Raw genomic sequence first — 23,975 nt, 5'->3', positions numbered from 1 at the left:
GATGATATTCTTTGTTTTGCTAGATTTCTATCCTTGGCTTAGTTCCTTCCAGGAACACAGTTCATCAAATATGTACTTAACAGGATGTCAGCCTGTGGGCTATAGAAATAAAACACAAGCTGTCTCCTTCAGGGAGACAAGTGCTTACAAGTGGATCATTACATGGTGGTAGGAGTACCCAAACTACATGTATGTTAGGGAATTCTCAAATGAGTAAATGCTATTCTTGCTGAAGACTGAGGGAGGATCTTCAGAGTTAAGCAAATGCCCCCCCCCCAGTATCTCCAGGTCCATTGAATGCACCCAGGTAAAAGAAGAGTTCATTCCTCCTTCAATCTGATTACACATTACACTGAAACTTATTAGATAATCATGTATCAAAGGCTTATGAGGTTTTCAAGTAGTCTATATATGGCTTACATTTGTGGTAATGTTTAAGAGAAGTTATATTGATGTAGCTTTTGAAAAACCACATGAATCCTTTTAAATTTTAGCTTGAATTTTAAGACTATTAAAATATGAGGTAATGTATTTCCTTATTTCATTTAATATCTATTATTTTATAAATTCTTTGAAAATTTTAAAGTTTTTTTCATAATATTTACTTTCTCCCAACTTCTCCCTATTGCCCTACACATTTCACTTTCCATTATGCTAAAAACAACAATAATCCAAATTTGTCAAGTCTTATTATGTTGCACAAATGCTCCTGGATGGATGTAGGGCTTATCTGGAAGCATGGTTGACCTCTTTTGCCTCTATTTCCCTCCCGTGTACGCCTGCTCCTCTGTGCATCTCCTTTACCTTTCTATTTGCCTCTGGTTTCTAGGTACATAAACTGATACAGCTACTACAGGGATTAAAATTAAAGTCTCTTATAAAACTGAAACCAGAAGCATATGACCTACATGGTCATAATCATGGACATGCACCCAAAGAAGTTTAAATCCTACCACATATATATGTGTTTAAAGACACACTGTTCACAGTACTCAGGGAATGGAGCCAGTGTAGATGTCTTTAACAAGGGGCCTCCTTATACTTATTAAAGGATACACAAACAAAAGATCCTCATATTTATATGGTATATATGGGAAATGCCACCTGCCATATCTCAGATCTTGAGTTATTACAGGCACAAGTGGAGAAAGAGAATGGTCTATGGAAAGCAACTAAACAAAAACAAGGTGAAAATTTATACTTTCATTCCTTGATATTAGCCTCTGAAAATGCCTATGATCATGGAAGCTTCAGTGTGGTGTTACTATCACACAGGACAATTCACTTGATGATAGAGCTTACACATAACACTCTTTATTCTGCTGAAATTAGTACTCTTTGTCTCCATGCATGACATCAACTCCCACAGTGATTTATGACTGAGTGAAAGACTCACAGGTTCCTCTGGATCTGCCCATGCTACAGTTTAGGAAGGTCAAAAATCTTATTGAAGTCTGCAGTTCACTAGCGTGCCTGTGAATGGCAATGTTGGAGGTCACAATTAGACGTGTGAAGAACCAAAGTCGCCTTCTTATTTTTACTCTGTAACCACAGGGCTTATGATTGACTTTGTCACACTGGCAAATAAGAGATGCTAATTGTACTTTGGTAAATGAGCCGTAAGGGGTATGATGAGATAAAATAGATGCTTGTTCTCTGAACCTTTTTCTCTCTTTTTTATTTTATATAATTCAAGTCAGGCACTAACATTTCTCCACCAAAATTTCATCTTAGATTCTGCAGGCAACTGGCAGTCTGCAATTCTGGCTACCAGATACAAATTCTTTTTTTTTATTTTATATATTTTTATTTTCTATATTCTTTGTTTACATTCCAAAAGCTTTCCCCTTTCCCAGTTCCCCCCTCCCCATATGTCCCATAAGTCCTCTTCTCATAAGTTCCATTCTCCTATCTTTCCCCCTCCCTTTTCTCTGTCCTGGTACTCCCCTACAATGCTGGATCAAGCCTTTCCAGGATTAGGGCCCTCTTCTTCCTTCTTCATGGGAATCATTTGATATGCTAATTGTATCTTCAGTATTCAGAGCTTCAGGGCTAATTAATATCTACTTATCAATGATTGTATTCTATGTGTATTCTTTTGTGATTGCTTGTTACCTCATTTAGGATGATATTTTCCAGTTCCAACCATTTGCCTAAAAAAATTCATGAATTTATTGTTTTTATTTGCTGAATACATCTGGAGGAGGTAGGTAGCTGGCTTCATTCTGCTAGTGACCTCTGGTAGGTTCTGTTTCCATGTGTATAAAACATGGACACACAAGTACCTATAAGTGCAATACACACACACACACACACACACACACACACACGTTTACAGACTCAAGCACACTGCTATATAGATCCCAATGCCGCCAGGGAACACACGCCAGCAACCTTAGGTTGTGGAGGCAGGGAAGTCAGGGGTTCAAGCTCTTCTTCAGCTACATATAGAATCTGAGGCCAGCCTGGTCCCTTTTCTTCCAGTTTCTCATGTCTAAGGATTTGTCTGGGTGACTCATAGAACTCAAGAAGGAACTGTGCTCATAACTGAAGTTTTATTGAAGTTTTATCTCCCTAAAATAAGAACTGGAGGTGAGGGAAGAGGAGAGAAAAAGAGAGGGGAGGGCTTAGACAGAGACACACAGAGATAAAGAAAGAGGCAACAAAATAGATGAGAAACAGAGATATAGATGAGAGACAGAGGAGGCATGAGCCATACGTTGAAGCTTAGCTGTGTTCTCAGGATTTTTTTCTTCTCTTGGAGCATCCATCTGTGCTGTCAATCTGTCAATCTGAGGGGTTAATTGAGTCATAGGATCTTGAGTGTGTATTGGTGTTTTCTTATGTGGACAAAATACAGTGAGCCACTGGCCTCACATTGAGATGTATGGGCATTTCTTTCCCCTCACCTAACCCTCTAATCACAAGTTCTGTGATGTTCATATCCTCATTTGTCTCATCAACATAAAACATTTGACATTTTGACATGAGTCACCTGATTAACATAAAATATCTGTACATTCCCAAGTAAAAAAATGTTTTTCTGTAACGTAAGAACTTTCACAACTCTGAAGGTCATTCCCCTTCAAAACATACTAATAAAGAATGGTAAAATTATTTTCATACAATTAGACATCTGAATACTTTATTATATTGATATGTAAACTATAATACAATTTTCTTCTTTTGTTATAGGGCATAACTTGAGTGTTTATCCTAATTTTGATGTCCCAGTGACAAGTCCTGCAATAATGAATCTAAAGGGGAAAGAAAAGAATCTTATAAAACAAAAGTCATCTTCAAGAGAGGACAGTTCCTTATCTACTACAGAAGCACCGCAGCTGAACTCTGATGAAGATGTTATTAAGTGTCCAGAGATGGAGGAGAATGTCTCCACCCGGAATCCTATGGATGTGTGCTCAGAATCTCAGGTGTACCTGACCATTGGTGAATTTCAAAACAGAGCAGGCATGCCTGAAGATGAATGCTGGACTGGTCCGAGGCCTGATGCTGTAAAAGATTCACTAACAGATGTGGACGTATGCAGGAGAAGTCCAGGCCCTGAGGAAGGGCAGACCCCAGCATTGACCTACATTGATGTGCAATCTAGCAATAAGAACTACCCTAGAGCCGAGCCTTTGCCAGGCCTTAATGCTCAGCATGAACACAGGAGCTCTAGGGACAGCTATGGTATTGTTAAGACTATACCAAGCAAAGTTGTAGCAGGAACAAGCCAGAATAATTCCATCTCTTTAAACCAAACAGCTGCTTTTGAGTTGAGGACTCTAGGGAAGGGAGTCGACCAGGAGGGAAAGCCTATCCTGCTAAGCCTGAGGCTCACTCCTGCTGAGCCCTGTGACCCACCCAACACTGCTCTGAGGGAAGCTTTGGACACCAAGCCTTCCCTGCCTGACCATGCGGAAGAGCCGGAAGATCTTTCAGTGCTCTCTGGCATTATAAAGAGGTCAGCCTCCATAATATCTGACTCAGGCATTGAAAGTGAACCAAGCTCGGTTGCCTGGTCCGAGGCCCGAAGCAGAGCCCTGGAGTTACCCAGTGATCGTGACATTTTACATCAGGTGGTTCGAAGGCATGCCCACCACAGGAACTCTTTGGAGGGTGGACACACGGAGAGTAACACCAGTCTGCCCAGTGGCATTCAGGCTTCTCTTTCTTCCATCAGTTCCTTGCCTTTTGAAGACGAGGAGCGTGAGTTGGCACTTACCAAGCTAACCAAGTCTGTGTCTGCACCCCAGATCAGCAGCCCTGAGGATTCTGCTGAAGGTACAGACACCATAAAGAACACAGCAGGATTTTCTGAAGATCTGGATCTTTCTAGCAAAGACAACAATTCACCCAAACAAACTTCTTATGGTGGGTCTAGGGACCAGGATGTTAGGGCAGGACATTCCCTTGCAGATATAGCTTTAGATTCTGACAGACCCCAGGGCCCTGGGTACATGGACATCCCCAAAGGCAAAGAGAATCACCCCGATCTTCAAGAACCCTGTTGCCCAGATGGCATGGCTGAGAACACATTACATGTTGAAACCAAAGGTCTTAACTTAAAAACACCATGTACTATAGTGCTTGAAAATTCTAAGACCAGGTCTTTTCCTAGAGCAGCAGTGGAAACTGCAAAAGGTAAACCTAAAGAATTGAGCATGAGTAAACACATGCTCTCCAACAACAGCATCTCAGAAGTCAGGGCTGCGTCTCACCACAGGGTGCCTGGAATCAGTTGTGCACCAGCTGTTGAAGCTGTCGACCTGAATTCTACAGGTGTACAAAATGGTTCGCTAAGTGTCAGTGATACCATGACATTGAACAGAAGACATAATGCCTCTCTGGAGGCCAAACATGAAGCAGGCACTGTGTGCCCCACTGTGACTCACACTATTCCCTCCCAAGTGTCACGAAACCAAGAGCTGAAGACAGGAACTTCCATCCCTGGGTCCCACTTGAACTCCACAGAGGCCTTTACTCTGGATAGCCTGAAGGCAGTGGAAGTTGTTAACTTGTCTGTGTCTTGCACTGCCACGTGTCTCCCTTTCTCATCTGTACCCAAGGAGACCCCTGCTAGGGCTGGACTCTCTTCCAAACAAAACCCAGCTCCTATTACTCATCAGCCTTTGGGTTCCTTTGGCGTTGTTTCTACTTACTCCAGCAAGCTGGAAGAAGAAGTCAGTGAACGGATGTTCAGGTAAGCTTTGTGGATAGGTTATAGGTCCTTTAACAGTCATTTAAATATTCCCAAAGTTTCCTTAGCTTCATGCATACTATTTGAACATGGAGGTGTTTGTTTTTTTATTCACTTAAACAAAACAATCATGTGTATATCTCATGCAATTCAGAATGTCTAAGTAATATACAAAGAATTACAAATAAGCCCATCTCCCAAAATAACAGCTGAGTAGAAATTTTCTATGCTGATGTTTGTCCCCTAAATATGTTTACCTTTTTAATAAAAATATGATTATTGTGACACTTCTTGATGATTTTTTCCGTTTTAAAATATTAGAAAGATCTTTGTATATAATTCTATGTTCATGGAGTATTTTAGTGCTTCCATGGTAGTCCATTGTATGGATGTACCATGACTTATTAACGAAATTCTTAATTGGTATATATGAACATTTTGATTGATTTTATTGTGACATACAATTTTATGAATACTATTGAGACTCAATCTTTTCATATTTTGAAAAGGAGATTTTAGGACTTTGAGGGAATAGGACTCCATCAGATTTGCCTTCTGAGTTTCCTTTAAGAATGTGGGCTTCTCAAAGCCACTACTCTTTTTGCGGTAGCAGAATATATAGCTTGATCATTGGCTTGCACTTTATGTATTTGCATCCTCGATTATCAGGATATCTTTCATTGGGCACATAATAGTAGTATTTTGTCAGAGTACCTTATAATCATTCTTCTCTTGCCAACAGCTAATAGTTACTGATTTTCACATAAAGAAATACCCAGGCATATAAACATTGGAATTCTTTGTAATAAATAATACTAAATACCTATCATATTATGCTATTCACCAATTCAAGAAGTCAAGATAGACACTGTCCAAAACTGGTTTAGACTTGCCCTATCTCAAACTATACTCATAATTTTGCAGGAAATCTGGCAGATAACAAAACAGGAATTAAGGACAGTGTTGAACAAATGTGATAATTACTGTATGCTCAATGGAGCTAAAGGTTTTATCTGGGAGCAATGACTATGCATTAGAGAAAGGGGGCAAAAGATACACTTTAGAAGAGAGAATTTCTTCACTAATGGGAAATAGATGAGGATGCTGATTGTAATACTAGAACATCATTAACTTGAAAATCCACAATTGTACATTATTTAAGATCCATAATTTTACATGTTTTATTGCTCTAGATCAAAATTAGGATCTTGCTTATGTTGGGCAAGAAATCTACAATTAGACTGTACTAACATCCTATTGAAATCTAAAATACTTTTGAAATCTGGTGTGACAAAATCTATGGAGAATTTAGTAACATGAAATTGCCTCATGTTCAGGCCTAATAAAACTATTACATTAAAAAGTATTACCATTACTTTATGTAATGGACTTAGGCCATACAGAAAACAAAACTTAATTTGGTATATAGGCATGATTTCAGCCTCAAGTTATCTCACTATGTACAGCTATATCTCTAAATCTTAAAACACTGAAACTTGAAATCGTTTGATCATTAGCTTCATTATATTCATTTACGCATAAAATTCTTCTAGCCCCAAGCATTTAGATAGTCAGCAGTTATCAGAAGTATTAAAACAAAGACCCTAACCTTGGTAAACTCAATGTTGTTAACTACCCCATCTTGTCATGTGAGCACACAAGCAACATCTTGGCAGTGAGGTAACCCAGTCTCAAAAGATGAATCATGGTATGCACTCACTAATAAGTGGATATTAACCTAGAAAACTGGAATACCCAAAACATAATCCATACATCAAATGAGGTACAAGAAGAATAGAGGAGTGGCCCCTTGTTCTGGAAAGACTCAGTGAAGCAGTATAGAACAAAATCAGAACAGGGAAGTGGGAAGGGTTGGGTGGGAAAACGGGGAGGGAAAGGGACTGATGGGACTTTCGGGGAGTGGGGGTCCAGAAAAGGGGAAATCATTTGAAATGTAAATAAATATATCAATAAAAAAATTCATTTCAGAATGCTAAAATACACATAGGCACCAAGAAACCAAGCCCTGCCAAAACAGTTTATAATACTGACTAGAAAACAAGCACACAAAAACAGAACAAAAGGAAGAAATCCCAAACCCCCAAAACATGCATTGCTCTTAGGAATGCTGGGAGATAGTACTTGAATAGCAGGCAGAAGCTAAGCCATGCTAGGCCTGTATGACAGAAAAGGTACTTCTATCAGGAGAGAATTTTGAAGGTATTCACATCCTGTAACTGCACAGATTCTTGTCTCTTTACACAGCCTCCTATTCAATTCAGGAATAAAATAAAGATCTGCAGAATCAAAAATCTTGGGATATCTTGTTTGTTTACTTAGGGATATTTTCCTGCCCTATTATTAAGAACAGCATCTCCCTTAAGATACATTTAATTTTAATGTTAAGAAGACAAGATGCTTGTGAATAACCATTAGTACTACACACCAGTCCAACTCATTCCCTGCTCAACATGGAATAAACAGTATGGCTTGTGATTAATTGGTATATTCTCCAGTTTTTATCAGGCCAAAGAAAAGTTTAAAAAAGAACTGAAGATTGAAGGATTTCTGTACAGTGACTTATCTGTACTAGCTTCTGACATACCATATTTCCCACCAGAGGAAGAGGAGGAAAACTTGGAAGATGGGATTCACCTGGTGGTCTGTGTCCATGGCCTGGATGGTAAGTTCTAAAGAAGTTTACTTCTCAGATTACTATCTTACATTAAGGTTAGTTTTCTGAAGTAATTTAGACAGGCATTTAATATAAAAGCAACTAAATATGAAAAAATTACAATCTAGGGAAAGACATGGCACAAGAATACATATGTATATATACATATGGAATAAACATATATATATATATGTGTGCATATGTGTATATTTATATATACATATATATGTATGTGTATGCATATGTGTGTATATTATGAATCTGAATTAGTTCATGAATTAATTAAATCAGTGATGGAAATTCTATTAATAGAATGAACTAAGCAATTGTATAATTAATGGAATGAATGTGGTATATATAAATGAAGAAATGGATGCATTGGAATGAATATCTCAATAGAATGCAGGAATGGGTTGAACTTGTGAATCAGCAGAGACTGGTTCTAGAAGAAAAAATGGAGAGGAAGTATTGCAGGATTTTCCCTGTTTAATCACATTAGGGCAGTGTGAGTCCTGTAATTGGACAGGAAAAAGAGCCCTCTTAGGGGAACTAAGAGTCCAGGAGAGAGGAACTTCTCAGGATAGGACAAGGAAGGAAGGTGGCTGCTGACATGTGCCTATGTGGCATTTTACAGCCACAAGTAGCTATGATTTCACAAGGTTAGAAATATTGGGATAAAGCTTTTATCATTATCAATTGGCTCTGAAATTATTGTATTGGCATCTTGTAAATTGTGATTTTATTGATATATAAATCTGACTGGTTAATTAACCTTTAAGAGTCTCCTTTTTACTGGGTAATTAGGTGTTGAGATGGCTGGCCATGAGGTGTGTGGAGCTTTGCATGGTAGCGAGAGGAACTTGGGGTGGTGGTGGTGGGGTAATTCCAGAGAGATGGCTAGCAGAAGAACTGCCAAGAGAGATGGCCCAGTGGGAGCCCTGCGGCCCCAAATGGCTGGAGACCATGCTAGTGAGATCACGTGATGGGAGCCCTGTGGCCTGTTGATTGCCAGCATTAGTGTGGGAATGTGCCACTTCTTTTTTTAATATTCCTACAAGGAAGGAATAAAGGATACATTTTAAGGACCCTAGACTTAGCGTTGGCAACTATTTGGTTATTGTTTTCATCTCTTACTTATGTGCCACCATTTTTTTTTTTTACTAGACATTACCATGCTCTAGGATTTGTAAAGATAAAAATGACCTTTATATTCATCAGTTCAATCTGATTAAAGAATGATTCCCACCTATTATTTTGAAAACTCTAAAATTCTTTGCAAGTAAGGAATCTGGGGACCCAGAGAAAAGCTCAACGGTTAAGAACACTTGGTGCTCTTACAGAGGACATGAGCTTGCGTCTGAGTGCCTATAATGAATAAAGGAGTGGCAGACAAAGCCTAACTCTAGCACCAAAATAGTCTAATACCTTTTTCTGATCTCTGAGACTACCAGGATACCTGTGGAAATCACTCCTCTAGACATACACATAAATAACAATAATAAAAATAAATATTTAAAGCAAGAGCTCTGGTTAGGTAATAGGCCTTTGTTTATTTTTTAACCTCATGCATATTGAAACAGAGTTGTACAACAGAGGTAGAGATGATTTGCCAGTATTGTACTAACTCAGAGAGCTGGGATGCCCATGACAGCATCACCCAGGCTACAGGTCAAAAGAAATAACAAGTGATAACAAAGAGAGCTTTCATAATATTTCTTCAGTAGTTCATGCTGCATGTGTATAACTTTTTCAGAATATTATAAGATATATTCTTTAAATCTGTTCAATAACATATTTATATCAAGAACTGAATACACTAAGATAAATTATGAATATTTTACAGGTTCTCTTTTGTGCCAAAAGCCTAAAATATATCTTCTTATAAATGTTCTCAGTTTAGCACATTATTAAATAAAATAGTTTTAGAAAGTTTAAGGTTCAGCAACTATTTTTTATTCTTAGTATCTTGAGTAGAGAAGGATATTTTATTCCCAAACTCTTCATGTTAAATACAAACATCATCAACTTTTAAAAATACAGCTACCAAAATATAATTATGGAAATTTAAGCCATAATGTGAGTGAATCCAAAGAACATATATTTATTGACATAAACAGCGTGGTGAAATTTAACTTCATAAAAAATGCATCTCTTAAAAGATGACTTAGGTCCTGTTACGGGTTTGTTGGTGTCAATCATTTAGTTCTTTCCACATTTCATGTTATTCATTTTTACACCTTTGAATCATTGGAGAAATGTATAATGAATGCTATAAAATTATATAAAATACATTTACAGTGTATAAGTTTTCTAAAACCATGATTTATAGGATTGGCCTACATGGAAAAGTACACTACCAAAATATCAAATAGGTAGCAACTCCTTTTTTTTTTTTTTTAACTCTATCGGGATCCAGAAGAGAAATAAGCCACACATTAATATAGATGCAATGAAATCCCCATGGTCCAAGTGAAATGGATAGCTAACGTAGTCTGTTATACCAAATTCACTTTTTGTGTGACTTTTTTATGCCAACAACACGTTCCATATGCTGTTTGTGCCTTTCATCCTAGCATCTTCCTGGAACTGCCAACCTTTCATTCGTTGACCCTTGATGGTATGCTTGAACAACTGCAAGCTTACTACTAATACATTATCCCTTGGCCTGTGGGTAATCCTTCCTCTGTTTAGTCAATGGAACTGTAGTTTGCTATTCATCTTCTTCTATTTACCTATCAGTGATAGGCAAATAATTTAAGAGGGGACTGGCACACTGTGCCATTAGGTAGCCTCTTCCAAAAAGCTAGCAAGAGAATAGCTTTCTGGGGAAGAAAAAAAGGTGCTATGACAGGTCAAGGAATAATTCCACGAAAGAAGAGCCATTTAAAAGAGCACACCTTTGTGTGTGTACATGGATTCGGATAGCAAGATAACATGGGGAATTACTCCAGTTACTTTTTGTTCTCTGTTTAAATTCAAAGGAAAATCCAATTGTAAACTGAGAAAGGGAGAGAAAGAAAACCTTTTGTGACTTATTATGATTAATTAAATGACCAGGGTTATCTGTCATTTTCAGGGAACAGTGCAGACCTCCGGCTGGTGAAGACATTCATAGAACTGGGGCTCCCTGGGGGAAAACTGGACTTCTTAATGTCTGAAAAGAATCAGGTATGAGGACAGAAATGTTAGGTTGAGAGAACATTGGATTTGAAGGAGCTGCATAAAGGCACCAAGACACATGAGTTAAGGGGCCCGTTGAAGAAGAATATCAACTGCTTGGGTGGCTTGAAGGGAAAGAACCCCTTACTGTGTTACTTTGGAAGTTTGAGGAAAAAGTATGAAATGATCGATAGAAGTCGGTGTGTTTCTACTGAGTGGAAGCCTCTGGCTTCAATGCAATTGTGGTACAGAGTACCAACTGTTTGGGCATCCATGTAGTTACATTAGGGACAGGGTACTGTCACACGCCACTAAGAGCCAGGTGATGATGATTGCTTTACAATCAGATGTGGTAGATAGAGTCTGTGACTCTAAAGAAGTGTTGTCAAAGAGACATTAGGGAATCTATGAACAAGAGATAGGGATGGGCAGAGACTGAGACAAATGAGTCACAGACATCCTTCAGAAGAATATAGTTACTAAGAATCAAGAAAGAGGTCACATGATTAATGTAAGTGGTAATTATACAGAGAACTATCAGAACCCAAGAAGGCATTTTCTGCCAAGCCTAATAGTCTTATAGTTCAATCTCTGAGGCTTACATACTAGGAAGTAAGGACCAACACTCCCAAGTTGTCTATTGACTTTCATGCACACATAAATTAATAAATGTTCAAGAGCTGAAAAGACCTAGGCATCCCTCAACAGCCTGCTTAATTAGTCCCTTTGCCTGCTTTTGGCACTCTCATGTTCTAGGCCATGAGTCAGGCAGTAACATGTGAAGGGAATAGGAGAACCATCATTCAAGGACCTTTTGTTTTTATGTTAACTGTTATAGTTTCCCCATTCTACCTTCAAAGCAGTTCAATTGCTAACTACTAGCACCAGTTCTTTACAGCACAGGACATGGAGCCCACGAATTCTGCAGAAAATCTTCCCTCCAACCTGAAGAACAGGTTGTCATGCAAAATTTCCAGTCCTTTACATGGCTGTGTCTTGAGGTAAATGGCCCAAATCAATCAGAGAAGAGGGCTGAAAAGTCAGTGATCAATGTTCTTTGAACTTGTGTTGACTTTATCCTAGTGAAGTTTACTTTTCAGGGAAGATGGATGTGGTTAGTAACAGAGATCCCTCCAGGATCTCTTCATTGGATATCCCTCCATGTACTCTGTGATGTGTCCCAGGACATCTGGGTGCCACATAGTTTTTAAGAGCTTGTTTGAACCAGGTCTTTCTGCAGTTCATTAAAGTAGAGGGACCTCTCTCAGTACCAGTTAAGTACTATTGTTCTATTTCACTGAAAGTCTTGAAAAGAACTCAGAATGCCTAGGTCCTTTTAAAGTGCCCTAACTGTGGAGGTCCTGGGATGCTTTTGCACCTTACTGTGCTTTTCAGAGCATTTTTCATCATAGTGAGACTAGCTTCACTATGATATAATTGTAAAATAAGGAATAAGCTAACTGGTAATTTCAAAGGGGGCAAAGGGGCGCTCTGAGACTAGAAGGTCAGGATGAGGGCAGCACCAGTCTTAGGTGTGTTAACGTTTTCAAGAGTCTTTAAAAGATGATGAGGGATATGTTGCATTCTCCACTTTTAAAGGCCAAGGAGATACAGATTCAGGCTGTGGAAGCCACAGAATCCAGGCAGCCCCTCAGGGGAAGCAGAGCTTCAGATAAGATCGTCTTGTATGAAGTCTAGCAGAAGCACCACTGTACTGTGTCCCTCTCATGCTGCAAGCCTTGGGTGACCATAGATGTAAGGGTCATCTATCTCTTTGTAGCTCCTTCCTCAGGTATACTCAGTTCTTCTACATCAACATGAATATTCATGAGGATCTTTGGCTGCAAGCTCGGGTATCCCAAGATACTGTTGCTCCGGAACTGTTTATGATGGATGTTTTGCTGAAATAAGTGTCTCTGTTGCTCTCAACCATATTCCTAAAATTTAGTTCTGTAGACCAATTTGTTATGCCTGCAAGTTGCTAGACATGTGTGGAATTTCCCACTCTTCGATCATTTGGCCATCCTTCATAAGACATGAATGGCTTTTAAATCTTTCCCAATGCTGATGTCTGGGCATTGTATAATAACCTGAAGGACGTGCTAGGTGAAAAAGCAGCAGCTTTAAAAGTCTGCCCATTTCCCTTTCTATTGTTATGATAAACACCATGAACAAAATGTCATTTGTAGTGGAAAGGATTTATCTCTTATATTTCCACCTCACAGTCCATCACTGAGGGAAGTTGGGGTGGAAACTCAAGGCAGGAACTTGGAAGCAGGAAGTGAAGCAGAAGTCTTAGAAGAACAGTGTTTATTGGCTTGTTCTTCATGGCTTGCTTACCCTGCATGCTTAAGGGTAGGTAGCACAGCTCACAACCAGCTGTGCCTTCCCACTACAATTACCAGTCAAGAAAATACACTATAGGTTTGCAAACAGGGCAAATGCTAGTGGGAACATTTTCTCAAATGGGATTTCTTTTTCCCAAGTATCCTTAGCTTTTGTCAAGATGACAAAAATAATCAATCAAACAAACAAATAGACAATAACAACAACAACAAAACTCAACCACACAACACAAGGGTCAAGCATATCTTGGTGTGAATCCTGGCTCATACACAGTGAGCAAGAAAGCAGGGCCTGCTTTCTCTTCTTGGAAGTAATACCAACAGACAGTGAGCTCAAGTTTTGACAGCAGGCACCACATGCCAAGAACATATATTCAGATCTTCCACTGAATTCCCTTAACTAAAGACTTTTTAGCATGTAGCCAGTTTCTTCATTAGAGCCCCAGTGGATATTTTTCTTGATATTACATCTCAAACTATAACCCCTATAAGAGGCTTACACGCCTTTCCAGAAAATATCATGCTGTTCAATGAGAGAATTTCTTTATGCAGAGTCCATAATTTCTCTAAATACCTTCTCCTTTCTCTTCTTTCAGATGGACACATTTGCAGATTTTGATACCATGACAGATCGATTGTTGGATGAGATTATTCAACACATCCAGTTGTACAACCTCTCCATATCCCGAATTAGGTAAAAGAAAACCACAGGTAGCTAATGCTGAGGGAAGACAGGTGATCTGTTTTTGAGTGTTATTCATATATAAAACTTCAGAGACTCCTCTAAGCCACTGTGATAACTGAACTTTTGGCTCTTAATAAATTTGGTTACTTTGAGGCAGGAGCAAACATGTGAGTACCAAGTCTGGTTTATCACCTACATATCTCTCATAATATGGGTGATAAGAATAAGTATGTTGCTACTCATCAGTAAGACTCTCAAAATTAATATAACAGTCACTAGGCTTGAATTCATGTTGAAATTTGCACAAGTTTAGGCTTTGCCATGTACTGAGTGTGTAACTTTTTGGAAACTTTTCAAATCTTTGAACCTGCACATTTTGATATCTTAATTGGTTTATCAGGAAATAGACATACTAGAATCCCAAAGGTATCTCTTGTCCAATTAAAGGGTTTAGCCAGTGCCAACTGTATCCTTACAATATGAAATAAACATTTGTCTAAATACATAGAAAACTCAGGATAAAAGAAGGAGCTTGAATTTTTCTTATTATATAGATGCATCAACATAGGACTAAGGTCAGGGTATTATTCTTTTTAGTCTCCAGAGGTAGCATATAATATATTCATTTCACAAATAAGGAGTTTCTTTTTAGAGGTTTGGTTTTAATGATGGGGTACAGTTCAGTCAATCCAATTGTGCCGACTAATACCTGTATCTTTATTTTGTTGGTTTTATACTTATTGTGAAAGGAGATAAGGCAGCATACCTGTCACACTATAGGGCTTTGATAAATAATTAATTAAAATATGAATGGCATATTGAATTTATGGGTCTGAAGGAAGCGAGCAGCTTGAACAGAACACATAGGAGGATAGCTAGTCAGTCTAAGTGGGAGCAGGCAGCTCAATGCATGTGCAGAGAAATGAGGGGATGGGCGGAGTTAGAGCAGTAATTGGAGCTGAGATTAATAGCCTCCTAGGAAAGTGTAAGAAACTTGGATTTTAGTTTGCAAATGACCAGGAGAGTACAATATTTAGATATATGGACTTGAGTAAGGACTCCATGCTATCACCAGATGGGCTTAGAGGAGGCCTAGGGACCAGAAATCAGGAGGGACTGCTCTAGTAATAGAGATCTGAGATAAACACAGCAACTCTCCCACAGCTCCCCATACTGGTGTAGAGCTCCCATTCCTAAGTGACAGATGAAAATGAATCCATGGTCATCATGGATTGTGTCAGGGCCTCTGTACCAGGGGAGGTGAATGATGCTAAGACCTTGGTATTTCTCATCCCAACCTGTCCCTGTTGTCATTGACATGTGTTATTCCTGCCTCTAAACAGCTTCATCGGCCATTCTCTTGGCAACATTATCATCAGATCGGTCCTCACAAGGCCCCGGTTCCGGTATTACCTCAACAAACTCCACACATTCCTCTCATTGTCTGGGCCTCACCTGGGGACTCTGTACAACAATAGTACCCTGGTTAGTACTGGTAAGTCTTCTACATCCTCATTACTCTCCAAAATTTATCAGAGGCATCAGAAATTTAGACTGGAGACAAAAGTTATTGATGGAATGTTATAACTCACAAATGGAGGATGGGGGGTTGTAGATTTTGTATGAAAATGTGGTACATGTACACAATGTAGATTTTATTCAAATACAAAGGAAAATAAAATTATGAAATTTACAAATATAATCTGACAGAACTGAAAAATATCATGTGCAAGGCCAGATGGACAAATACTGTATGTTTGCTCTTACATGTAGAACCTATTTTCTAATTGTTAAATTTGACTAAGGCCTCTTACCCTATAGTATTCATTAATTTTCTCTGAAATCAAGATGTTTGTCGACATGCATATTGTCATATGAATATATGTGTTTCCAGTGTGTATATTATATGTATGTATATAAATACATTATATATGTTTTGCATGTATGTGTAAAATTCATGGAAATATGTTTGTATTCATACTTTTCCCAGTATCTATTGCTGATTTCTTCTATGACACTCACAGATACAAAAAGTTATAAATTCTTAATGTAAATGCCCATACTTTCTACATGTAAACTAGACAAACCTTTTTCATACTTTATATTATCTCCAGACTGATTTTAGTTTCTAATAAATTACAAATGTTATATAAGAAATCAAAACACAATGATGTCTATGGGTAATATCTAGAAAAAAATCTACACATGTTCAGTCAATACAACTATTGAAAATACTTTTAATCTTTGGTGTGTTGACCCTGAAGATGGGTGACTTACCTGCACAGAGATCTGACTCATGTGGGTGTGTGCATGCCGAATGCATTCATGGTTGTGTAAATGGGTGAATGCATATCGATAATTGCAAAGGAAAGTCACAAGGGAAACTCACCAACCCTTATTCTGGGTCATATTTAATTGAAAGACATTCTATACTTCTTGCTTGCCCTCTCTTCAGAGGTCCTCACAACTTCAACTCTATTATAAGAGAAGTTGAAGGTACAGAGGGAAAAGAAGCAAGCCTAGGAAGGTATCTTAGGGTACAGTGCTTGCCTAGTATTCACAAGACCCTGGGTTTTATCCCAAGTACCACAGAAAAGGAAGAAGAAGGAACAAATGTGTAAATGGAAGGAAGAGGAGGGATGAGAAGAGGGAAGAGAAGGAAGGAACAATGTATTTTGGAACATGAATAGGGTTTCTAAGGCAGTTGATGATAGGAAGGTTTTCTGTATAGAATGTCTGGTGTATGTAATGTCCTAGAAGTGTGCTTTAATCAGAAATGTGATAGAAACTCTCTGGGATAGAACCACAGCACTCCATAGGGTAAGGAGGATTCAGTGCTAGACAACAGCCAACTGATGACTGGCCTTACATGATGCAGCAAGATGGAAGGCAAATATGCACACCACATAGACAGTATTTGTTCATCTACAGTAATGGTTAGTGTGTTAAAGTATGCCTTTTAATGTAATGTTTTCATTGATTATTTGAAAATTTCATACATACAAAAATGTATTTTGATCCTATTCACCTCCCTCCTCTCTTTGAGATCCACCCTGACACCTCTTATAGAGTGGGAGGAAAATATTTCTTAGCTGTACGTCTGACAGAGGACTGATTTCTAGAACATACAAAGACCTAAAAGCACTGAACAAGAAACCAAACAATCCAATTTAAAAATAAAGACAGGCTTTAGAACTGAACAAAGATTTCGCAAAAGATGGATCAGGACGATGTATTCACTGATTATCAAGATCCATTCTGTGGCATTCGCATCATCTATAAGGAGGTCTCTCCCCTCTAATTCTTCAGTCCTCTCCATAGTTGCCAGCCACCCTGGGACTTTCTTCAAGATGGGATTCAGATTCATGATCATTCTCTCAAATATCTGAAGGATGATGCTTTTGCTCATGGCATATTTGGTACTTTTATATGTAACAAATATAAAGTCTTTTTGGCACAAACACAAAGGAATCTTTAAACAAAGATAAATTAGTTTAGTCGCCCCACTTCATAATTATAAGCTTAAAACAGAAAAGGTATTAAAAAGATACATTACCCAATTCATCTAATCTAGAATACCTAAAGTAATTCCATGTGGTTCATATTACTTTATATATATATATATATATATATATGTGTGTGTGGGTGTGGGTGTGTGTGTGTGGGTGTGTATGTATGTATATGTATATATACATATTATATATTATGTATACATATGTATATATGTATATATACATATTATATATTATATGTTATATGTCATATATTATGTATTATATGTTATATGTTATATATAATATATATTGCATGTGTTTCATAGTATATTATTAATTACACATTATATATTTAATTATATGTTATATGTGTATTAATATATTATTAATATATTTATCTAATTATAAGTATATTAATATAACTATTACATGGTTGTATTTGTTACATAAATATAATACATTATCTAAAATTATATTGTAATTTTAAATATATATTATATAAAATAATATAATATAAATTATACATTTCACCCTATAGTCTTCATGTTTTTATGGCATTCATCCATTGGTTGTTGATACATAGTGTACTCTTATATTCTGCTTAAGCATTGCATTGCCTCTGTAAGACATCTATTCTAGTTTTCCAGTCTGTGGACCTTTATTGGGTACTATTTCCGTTGGCTTTCTTCACTGAAGGAGCCCAAACAGAGATCACAAAATACCTGGTTTCATGGACAAAGAAGACTGCTGCTGTATCATTTTTCAGGGCAATTTCATACTTCTATTACCACCACTAAGAGTGTAAGTTTGGCGACTGGGACATGAATCAGTAGATAAGAACCTTGGCTGCATACATGTAAGGATGTAGATTCAAATCTCTAGAACTCTTGAAGAAATTTGTGTGTGCTCCTCCACAGCTGTAACCCCAATGCTCTGGGGAGAGGAAATGGAGATGGAAAGGGCTCTAGGGCTTGCTGCCCTCAGACTCCCTCAGTGTTCAGTGAAATAAGGGTGGTAGAACAGACAACTGGTATTCATTAGACACATGATATTCTTGATTCTGTGCACACTCAAACATAACACCCATACAACTCCAAATTAAAACAAACTATACAAATTTAACCCTTAATTTTCTGATAAAATTTGCATTGCTCTCTTTATCTAAAGCTAGCTGAAAAATACCTTCTCTGGCTTCGTTTCACCTTGCTTTTTAAATCTTCATTTCCATTTTCCCAGGCTTGTGGCTCATGCAGAAACTGAAGAAATCTGGCTCCCTTTTGCAACTGACCTTCAGGGATAATGCTGATCTGCGCAAATGTTTCCTTTACCAACTTAGCCAAAAAACAGGTGTGTGGCTTGCTTGGCACCTAAGGTTGAGACTTGAAAACAGAATAGTCCTGATGCTGTGTTCATTTGCTCCTGTGAGGTATAGTGAAATGTCTAGCAGTGTCTCTTCAACTTGTTGAGGGCCCAACATGTCAGTATGTCTCAACCACATCCTGTGTAGCACAGTATGTATAGGGTCAATGTGGTGTTCAGAAGCTGTGGCTTCTATTTCCTGTCAGTCATGTAGTATACTATGTTGGCAGGTCCAGGACTGAGTTTTCCCCTACATCTGGGTGGATCCATCCTCAAAAAGAGTGAGTAGAGCATTGTATGTATTCCCACAATAGCTGCCTTTTATATTTTCTCCCACCCTGTGATGATAATGCAAAGAATAATATAAAAACAGCCTAGATCATAGAGACCACAGCACAGGAAAGCATCAATCATGGACCAGTTGTCCATGTCTGGGAAGGGAGCAGAGTCACCATTTGATTGGCCTCCACACTACTGCTATACAAGCAAGCCTGCCCAGATGCATTATATAAGCACATATTGATACCCCTGGATCCAATTCATTTACAGGCTCAAGCCTGTACTTTTATACTTGTGTCTCCCTGCTCCAAGAGGACATATTCAGTTAAGTCCTGTGAGAATAAAGAGAGATAGAACTAGGCATACAAATATGGAGAATTACAATGATGTCAACAAAGAGGTCTCAGTTTTTTTTTCAGCTGTGGGGAGGTAAAGAGCTCAGGTGTTGTTACAATGCAGTACTGAAGAAGTTTATGGGGTTTCCTTGATCCTTCCTTGGCCCATATAAGCCAGCCATTTGCCCTGGATTCGGCCCCAGTGTGTGATGCTGGGCTGTTATCTTGGATATGGATGTGGGGACCTACAGAGAGAGAGTCAGCCCTGAGCTGTCAGCCAATATCTTATTCAGCTAAGGGTAAGGTAGATGAGTTAGTAGAATAGGCAAATGGAGGGCAAGAAGAAGAGTTCCATCTGGAGGCAAGGGTTGCATAAAGTATGCTATGCTCTGTTCCCAAATGTTCATGATGAATACTAAAGACTGCATCACTGTGCTGAGCTGATATTTGGGCTGGAAGATCTTGTATTCTCCCTCTGGGAACAATGTAGGAAGGCAATACTGGAGGAAACAAGGCTGGAGGGATTAAAGTTCAAGGAAGCAAGGCTGGAGCAGGCAAGGCAGGAAGCAGGCAAGGGGACTGGAGGCTGCTTTGCTGTTGCATATGACAGTAAGATTAAGGAGTCAAGAAGAAGGGGAAATAATAAAACTTTTTCTCATGGGATTTATAATTTTCCAGCCCATGGAGGGATATTTTTTTCCTCAGGGCTAGGGACCCTTCCGTGCTTTTGACGGAACAAACCCTCCCTGTTTGTTCACAGTGAAACTCCTACGAGACTCCTTGGCTTCTATTACTCTTGAGGTCAAGAAAATTATCTTATGTCCAAACCACAAAAGCCCTAATATACTGAGTTTCTTTCTTAGCTTCCCACAGCTGCCTAGTATGCCTCCTTCCGAATTGAATTTGGTAGTACTCAGTTCAACAGCCTTGAGCAAAGGCACAACACACTGTTGGGTAACTTATTCTCTGGGAAAGACCTCAATATACAATCCAGAGACTGTATCAGTGTAATGGACATGGGTATAAAGTGTTCACCTTCCTTCTTGTTACAGGGCTGCAGTATTTTAAAAACGTTGTTCTGGTTGCTTCTCCCCAAGACCGCTATGTGCCATTTCATTCAGCCAGGATTGAAATGTGTAAAACTGCCCTCAAAGACAGACACACAGGTAAGCTACAGTTCCTTTTGACAGGGACTTTCTAATTTTCAAAGTGAAAGTACAATTATGAAATCCTGAGTACATTTATTAGCAACAGTTGGGCTCTTGCTCAGGTTAGCACACTGCTGTACTGATTCTAGAATGGAATAGTGGTATGAGTAGGACACAGCCTGGGTACACACACACACACACACACACACACACACACCTCACATTCCTTTTAACAGTACAGATTATTTTATTCATGTTATATGAGCGTCATTTGCTTGTCAGATGCCTGGAAATGGTAAGCTCTGTTTGTGTGTTATCCATGAAAAATAGAATGAACATAGACTTGGGAAATGGGCTCTGCCCTCTATGCCCTCTACACCCTCTATGACTTCTATGAATTCTATGGGCTTATTTTCAAAGTAGAGCACTGGCGAAGCAGGAGTGCTGAGAGCAAAGATCAATAGATAAAGAAATTAAATAGTGTGTAATACATTCAGGTGCATGGGAGGGAAATGAGGCAAAGGGTGGAGTCTATTGTGGTTCCACAGAGAAGGCAACTGACTAGGCTGTCCAGTTCCCTAAGCAACCAGGACCAGGAGATGGGCTAACATTTCTTGTTTCCTTTCCTTGATTAGTTTATACATATATTTTGCTGTCTCCAAGCAAATGTGGTTTTTGTTATATTCTTTTTTTTCTAGACCTGTCAGAGATCTAGATATTCATGTAAACATTCAAAGTTTCTTTTGAAACCAACAAAATACTAACAGGGACATGGATGTAAATTTACCTAATGATTTAGTGCAGAAAATAGGACTGTGGTTTTTGCATTCATATGTAGTGTTCTAGAAAGTAATCTAAGCATGTCGCAGAAAGATTTTCTATGTTGTTTGCTCATTTATTTTTAAAGACAGAGTCTCAGTATGTGGCCCTAGATGGCCTGAAGACATTTTGTAGACAAGACTGGACTTGAATTCATAGATATTCCTGCCTCTGCTACCACATATAGCCAGAAAATTATTATTAAAAATAGAAAACTATTAAAAATAAAACTTTCCAAAAATTTGGAGAGATAGCTAAGTCATTAAGGGAGAGGTCTTAACAATGATAACAATGTTTTCTTGATCCTGAAAATGCTTGTTCCAGCATTGTAGAGGAATACCAAGACGGAGAAGTAAGAGGGGGTTGACAGGAGAATGGGCAGAGGGAAGAGGGCTTAGGGAACTTATGGGGAGTGGGGGAACTGGGAAAGGGAAAATCATTTGGAATGTAAACATAGAGTATAGAAAATAAAAAAATTATATATATAAAAGAGCATGTACTGCTCTTGCAGAAGACCTGAGTTCTAGTACAATACACATATCAGATAGCTACTGACTACCTGTAATTCTAGTTTTAAGGAATCCAATTTCCACTTCTGCCCTCAGAAGGCACTAAGACACATATATCATAAACACACACACACACACACACACACACACACACACACCTGAACAAACTATATATAAAAGTACCAATTTGTAGAATATTTGAAAAAGTCAAACCTAGTTTATCCAATTGTGATCATAACAATTCTTCCTCCACTCTCCCTTACCTCCTGTACATTTTCTTCTGTTCACTTTGTCACCATGTGTCAATTGGCAAGTTGTAGATTTCCAGGGCTTCCATAATGGTTTGTGGCTAAAGTGCTTATCATAAAAGCTTGAAGACCAATGGTAGGAATATATGTCTTAGCTTGTGGTTATGACCTTCACCACTGAGTCAACAAGCCACTTTGGCCAACAAGATTATCCCAGCAGTTGTTCCTGTACAGCAGTGGTTCTCAACTTTCCTAATGCTGCAGTCGCTTGTATTCTGATAACTCCAACCATAAAATTATTTTCATTGCTACTTCCTAACTCTAATTTTACTACTCTTATGAATTGTAATGTAAATATCAGTATGCAGATGGTCTTTGATGACCCTTGGGAAAGGGTCCTTCAATCCTCCCACCAAGGTTATGACACACAGGTTGAGAACCAATTCTGTAAGTTTGTCATGAAGATGCTTCAGAAAGAAAGCAGATAGAGGAGATGTGAACTGTAGACTCTGGTGTACACATTGCTCATTGCTCAATAATTTCTGTTCCAGAATGCCTCTATGTCCCTACTATCTAAAGCAAATCTGCAACTGAGTCACTTTTAACATAGAAGCACCATCAACTAAGACCTTTTGTTGTTAAAAGTAAAGCAACTTAATAGCAACAAAGCTGCATCTCCCCCTCATTTCTGTCAGAATTGAAATGAACTTCACTTCTGTCAGAAGTGAAATGCTGTTTGTCTTGAACAAATAGTGATAATAGGAAATGTCTGCTTTTATGATTTATATACATATGGATCTAGCCTCCATGGTCATCGAAAGCAGAAGCCAAATCTCTGTTGACAATTTTTTGAGTCTTCTTTCTCTTAATACCTTGCTGAGAGAAAGCATTCCTCTAGGTATCTTCTCCTTTGGGGTGTAGATTCTGTAGCTTCTGACACCAGGCCACTATGTCCTTGCTCTTAACCCTCCAAAAAAGGCTTGGTAACCTACCAATTGTAATCTCCTTATTTATTTTCATATTTTCATCCACCAGTATGAGGATGGAACCCAGTCTATTATATGCTCTGCCCCCACACAAGCAAAGTTATTCTCTAGATTATACTGCTAAATTCTACTCTTATTTCCTTTATTTGTTTTCCTCTCTCCAGGGCCAGTGTATGCAGAAATGATTAACAACCTCCTCGGACCTCTGGTAGAAGCCAAGGACTGCACTTTGATCAGACATAATGTGTTCCATGCTCTACCCAACACTGCCAACACCCTGATTGGCCGTGCAGCTCATATAGCTGTGCTGGACTCGGAACTCTTCCTTGAGAAGTTTTTCTTGGTGGCAGGACTCAACTATTTCAAGTAGTAGCCTCCAGGGAACATCTGGGGTGACTGGCAAGAGCTATTTAAGATCAGTTGAGTTCTTAGCTAGGCCATGCTTTTCCACACCTCTGTATTCCAGAGTGGAGTAGAAGGAGAGTGGAGGGTGTAGAGGGATGAAGCTGGGCTGGTTGGGACTGGACACTAGAGATGCTTGTATTTGAGGCATTGGGGAAGCTGAACAAACAGTGTAAAAGATAACAATGTTTTCTTGAATCTGTCTAGCTTCCTAGAGTCTCATTCAAGATGCTTCTAGGGACAATATAAGAAAATAAGAAACAGACACTTGCCATTGGTGAGCCCAGCTTTGTAACTACTCTGGCTCAAGGGAATTGGTTCAACTTAACTAGA

General features: G+C 38.6%; 1 protein-coding gene across 1 annotated transcript in view; it reads left to right on the top strand.

The window, feature by feature from the left end:
- Fam135b (family with sequence similarity 135 member B) overlaps positions 1-23,610 on the top strand; it is a 185,133-nt gene extending 161,523 nt beyond the window's left edge. The window contains exons 12-19 of the mRNA XM_052160989.1: positions 3,196-5,203; positions 7,717-7,883; positions 10,951-11,042; positions 13,975-14,072; positions 15,407-15,558; positions 18,794-18,904; positions 20,583-20,696; positions 23,405-23,610. Coding sequence (XP_052016949.1) covers positions 3,196-5,203; positions 7,717-7,883; positions 10,951-11,042; positions 13,975-14,072; positions 15,407-15,558; positions 18,794-18,904; positions 20,583-20,696; positions 23,405-23,610 — 2,948 coding nt within the window. The remainder of the gene's footprint in view (positions 1-3,195; positions 5,204-7,716; positions 7,884-10,950; positions 11,043-13,974; positions 14,073-15,406; positions 15,559-18,793; positions 18,905-20,582; positions 20,697-23,404) is intronic.
- The last annotated feature ends 365 nt before the right edge of the window (positions 23,611-23,975 follow it).

This window comes from Apodemus sylvaticus, chromosome 17 (genome assembly GCF_947179515.1).
Source record: "Apodemus sylvaticus chromosome 17, mApoSyl1.1, whole genome shotgun sequence".
NCBI lineage: Eukaryota > Metazoa > Chordata > Mammalia > Rodentia > Muridae > Apodemus > Apodemus sylvaticus.
This window is presented reverse-complemented; position numbering and strand designations above follow the sequence as displayed.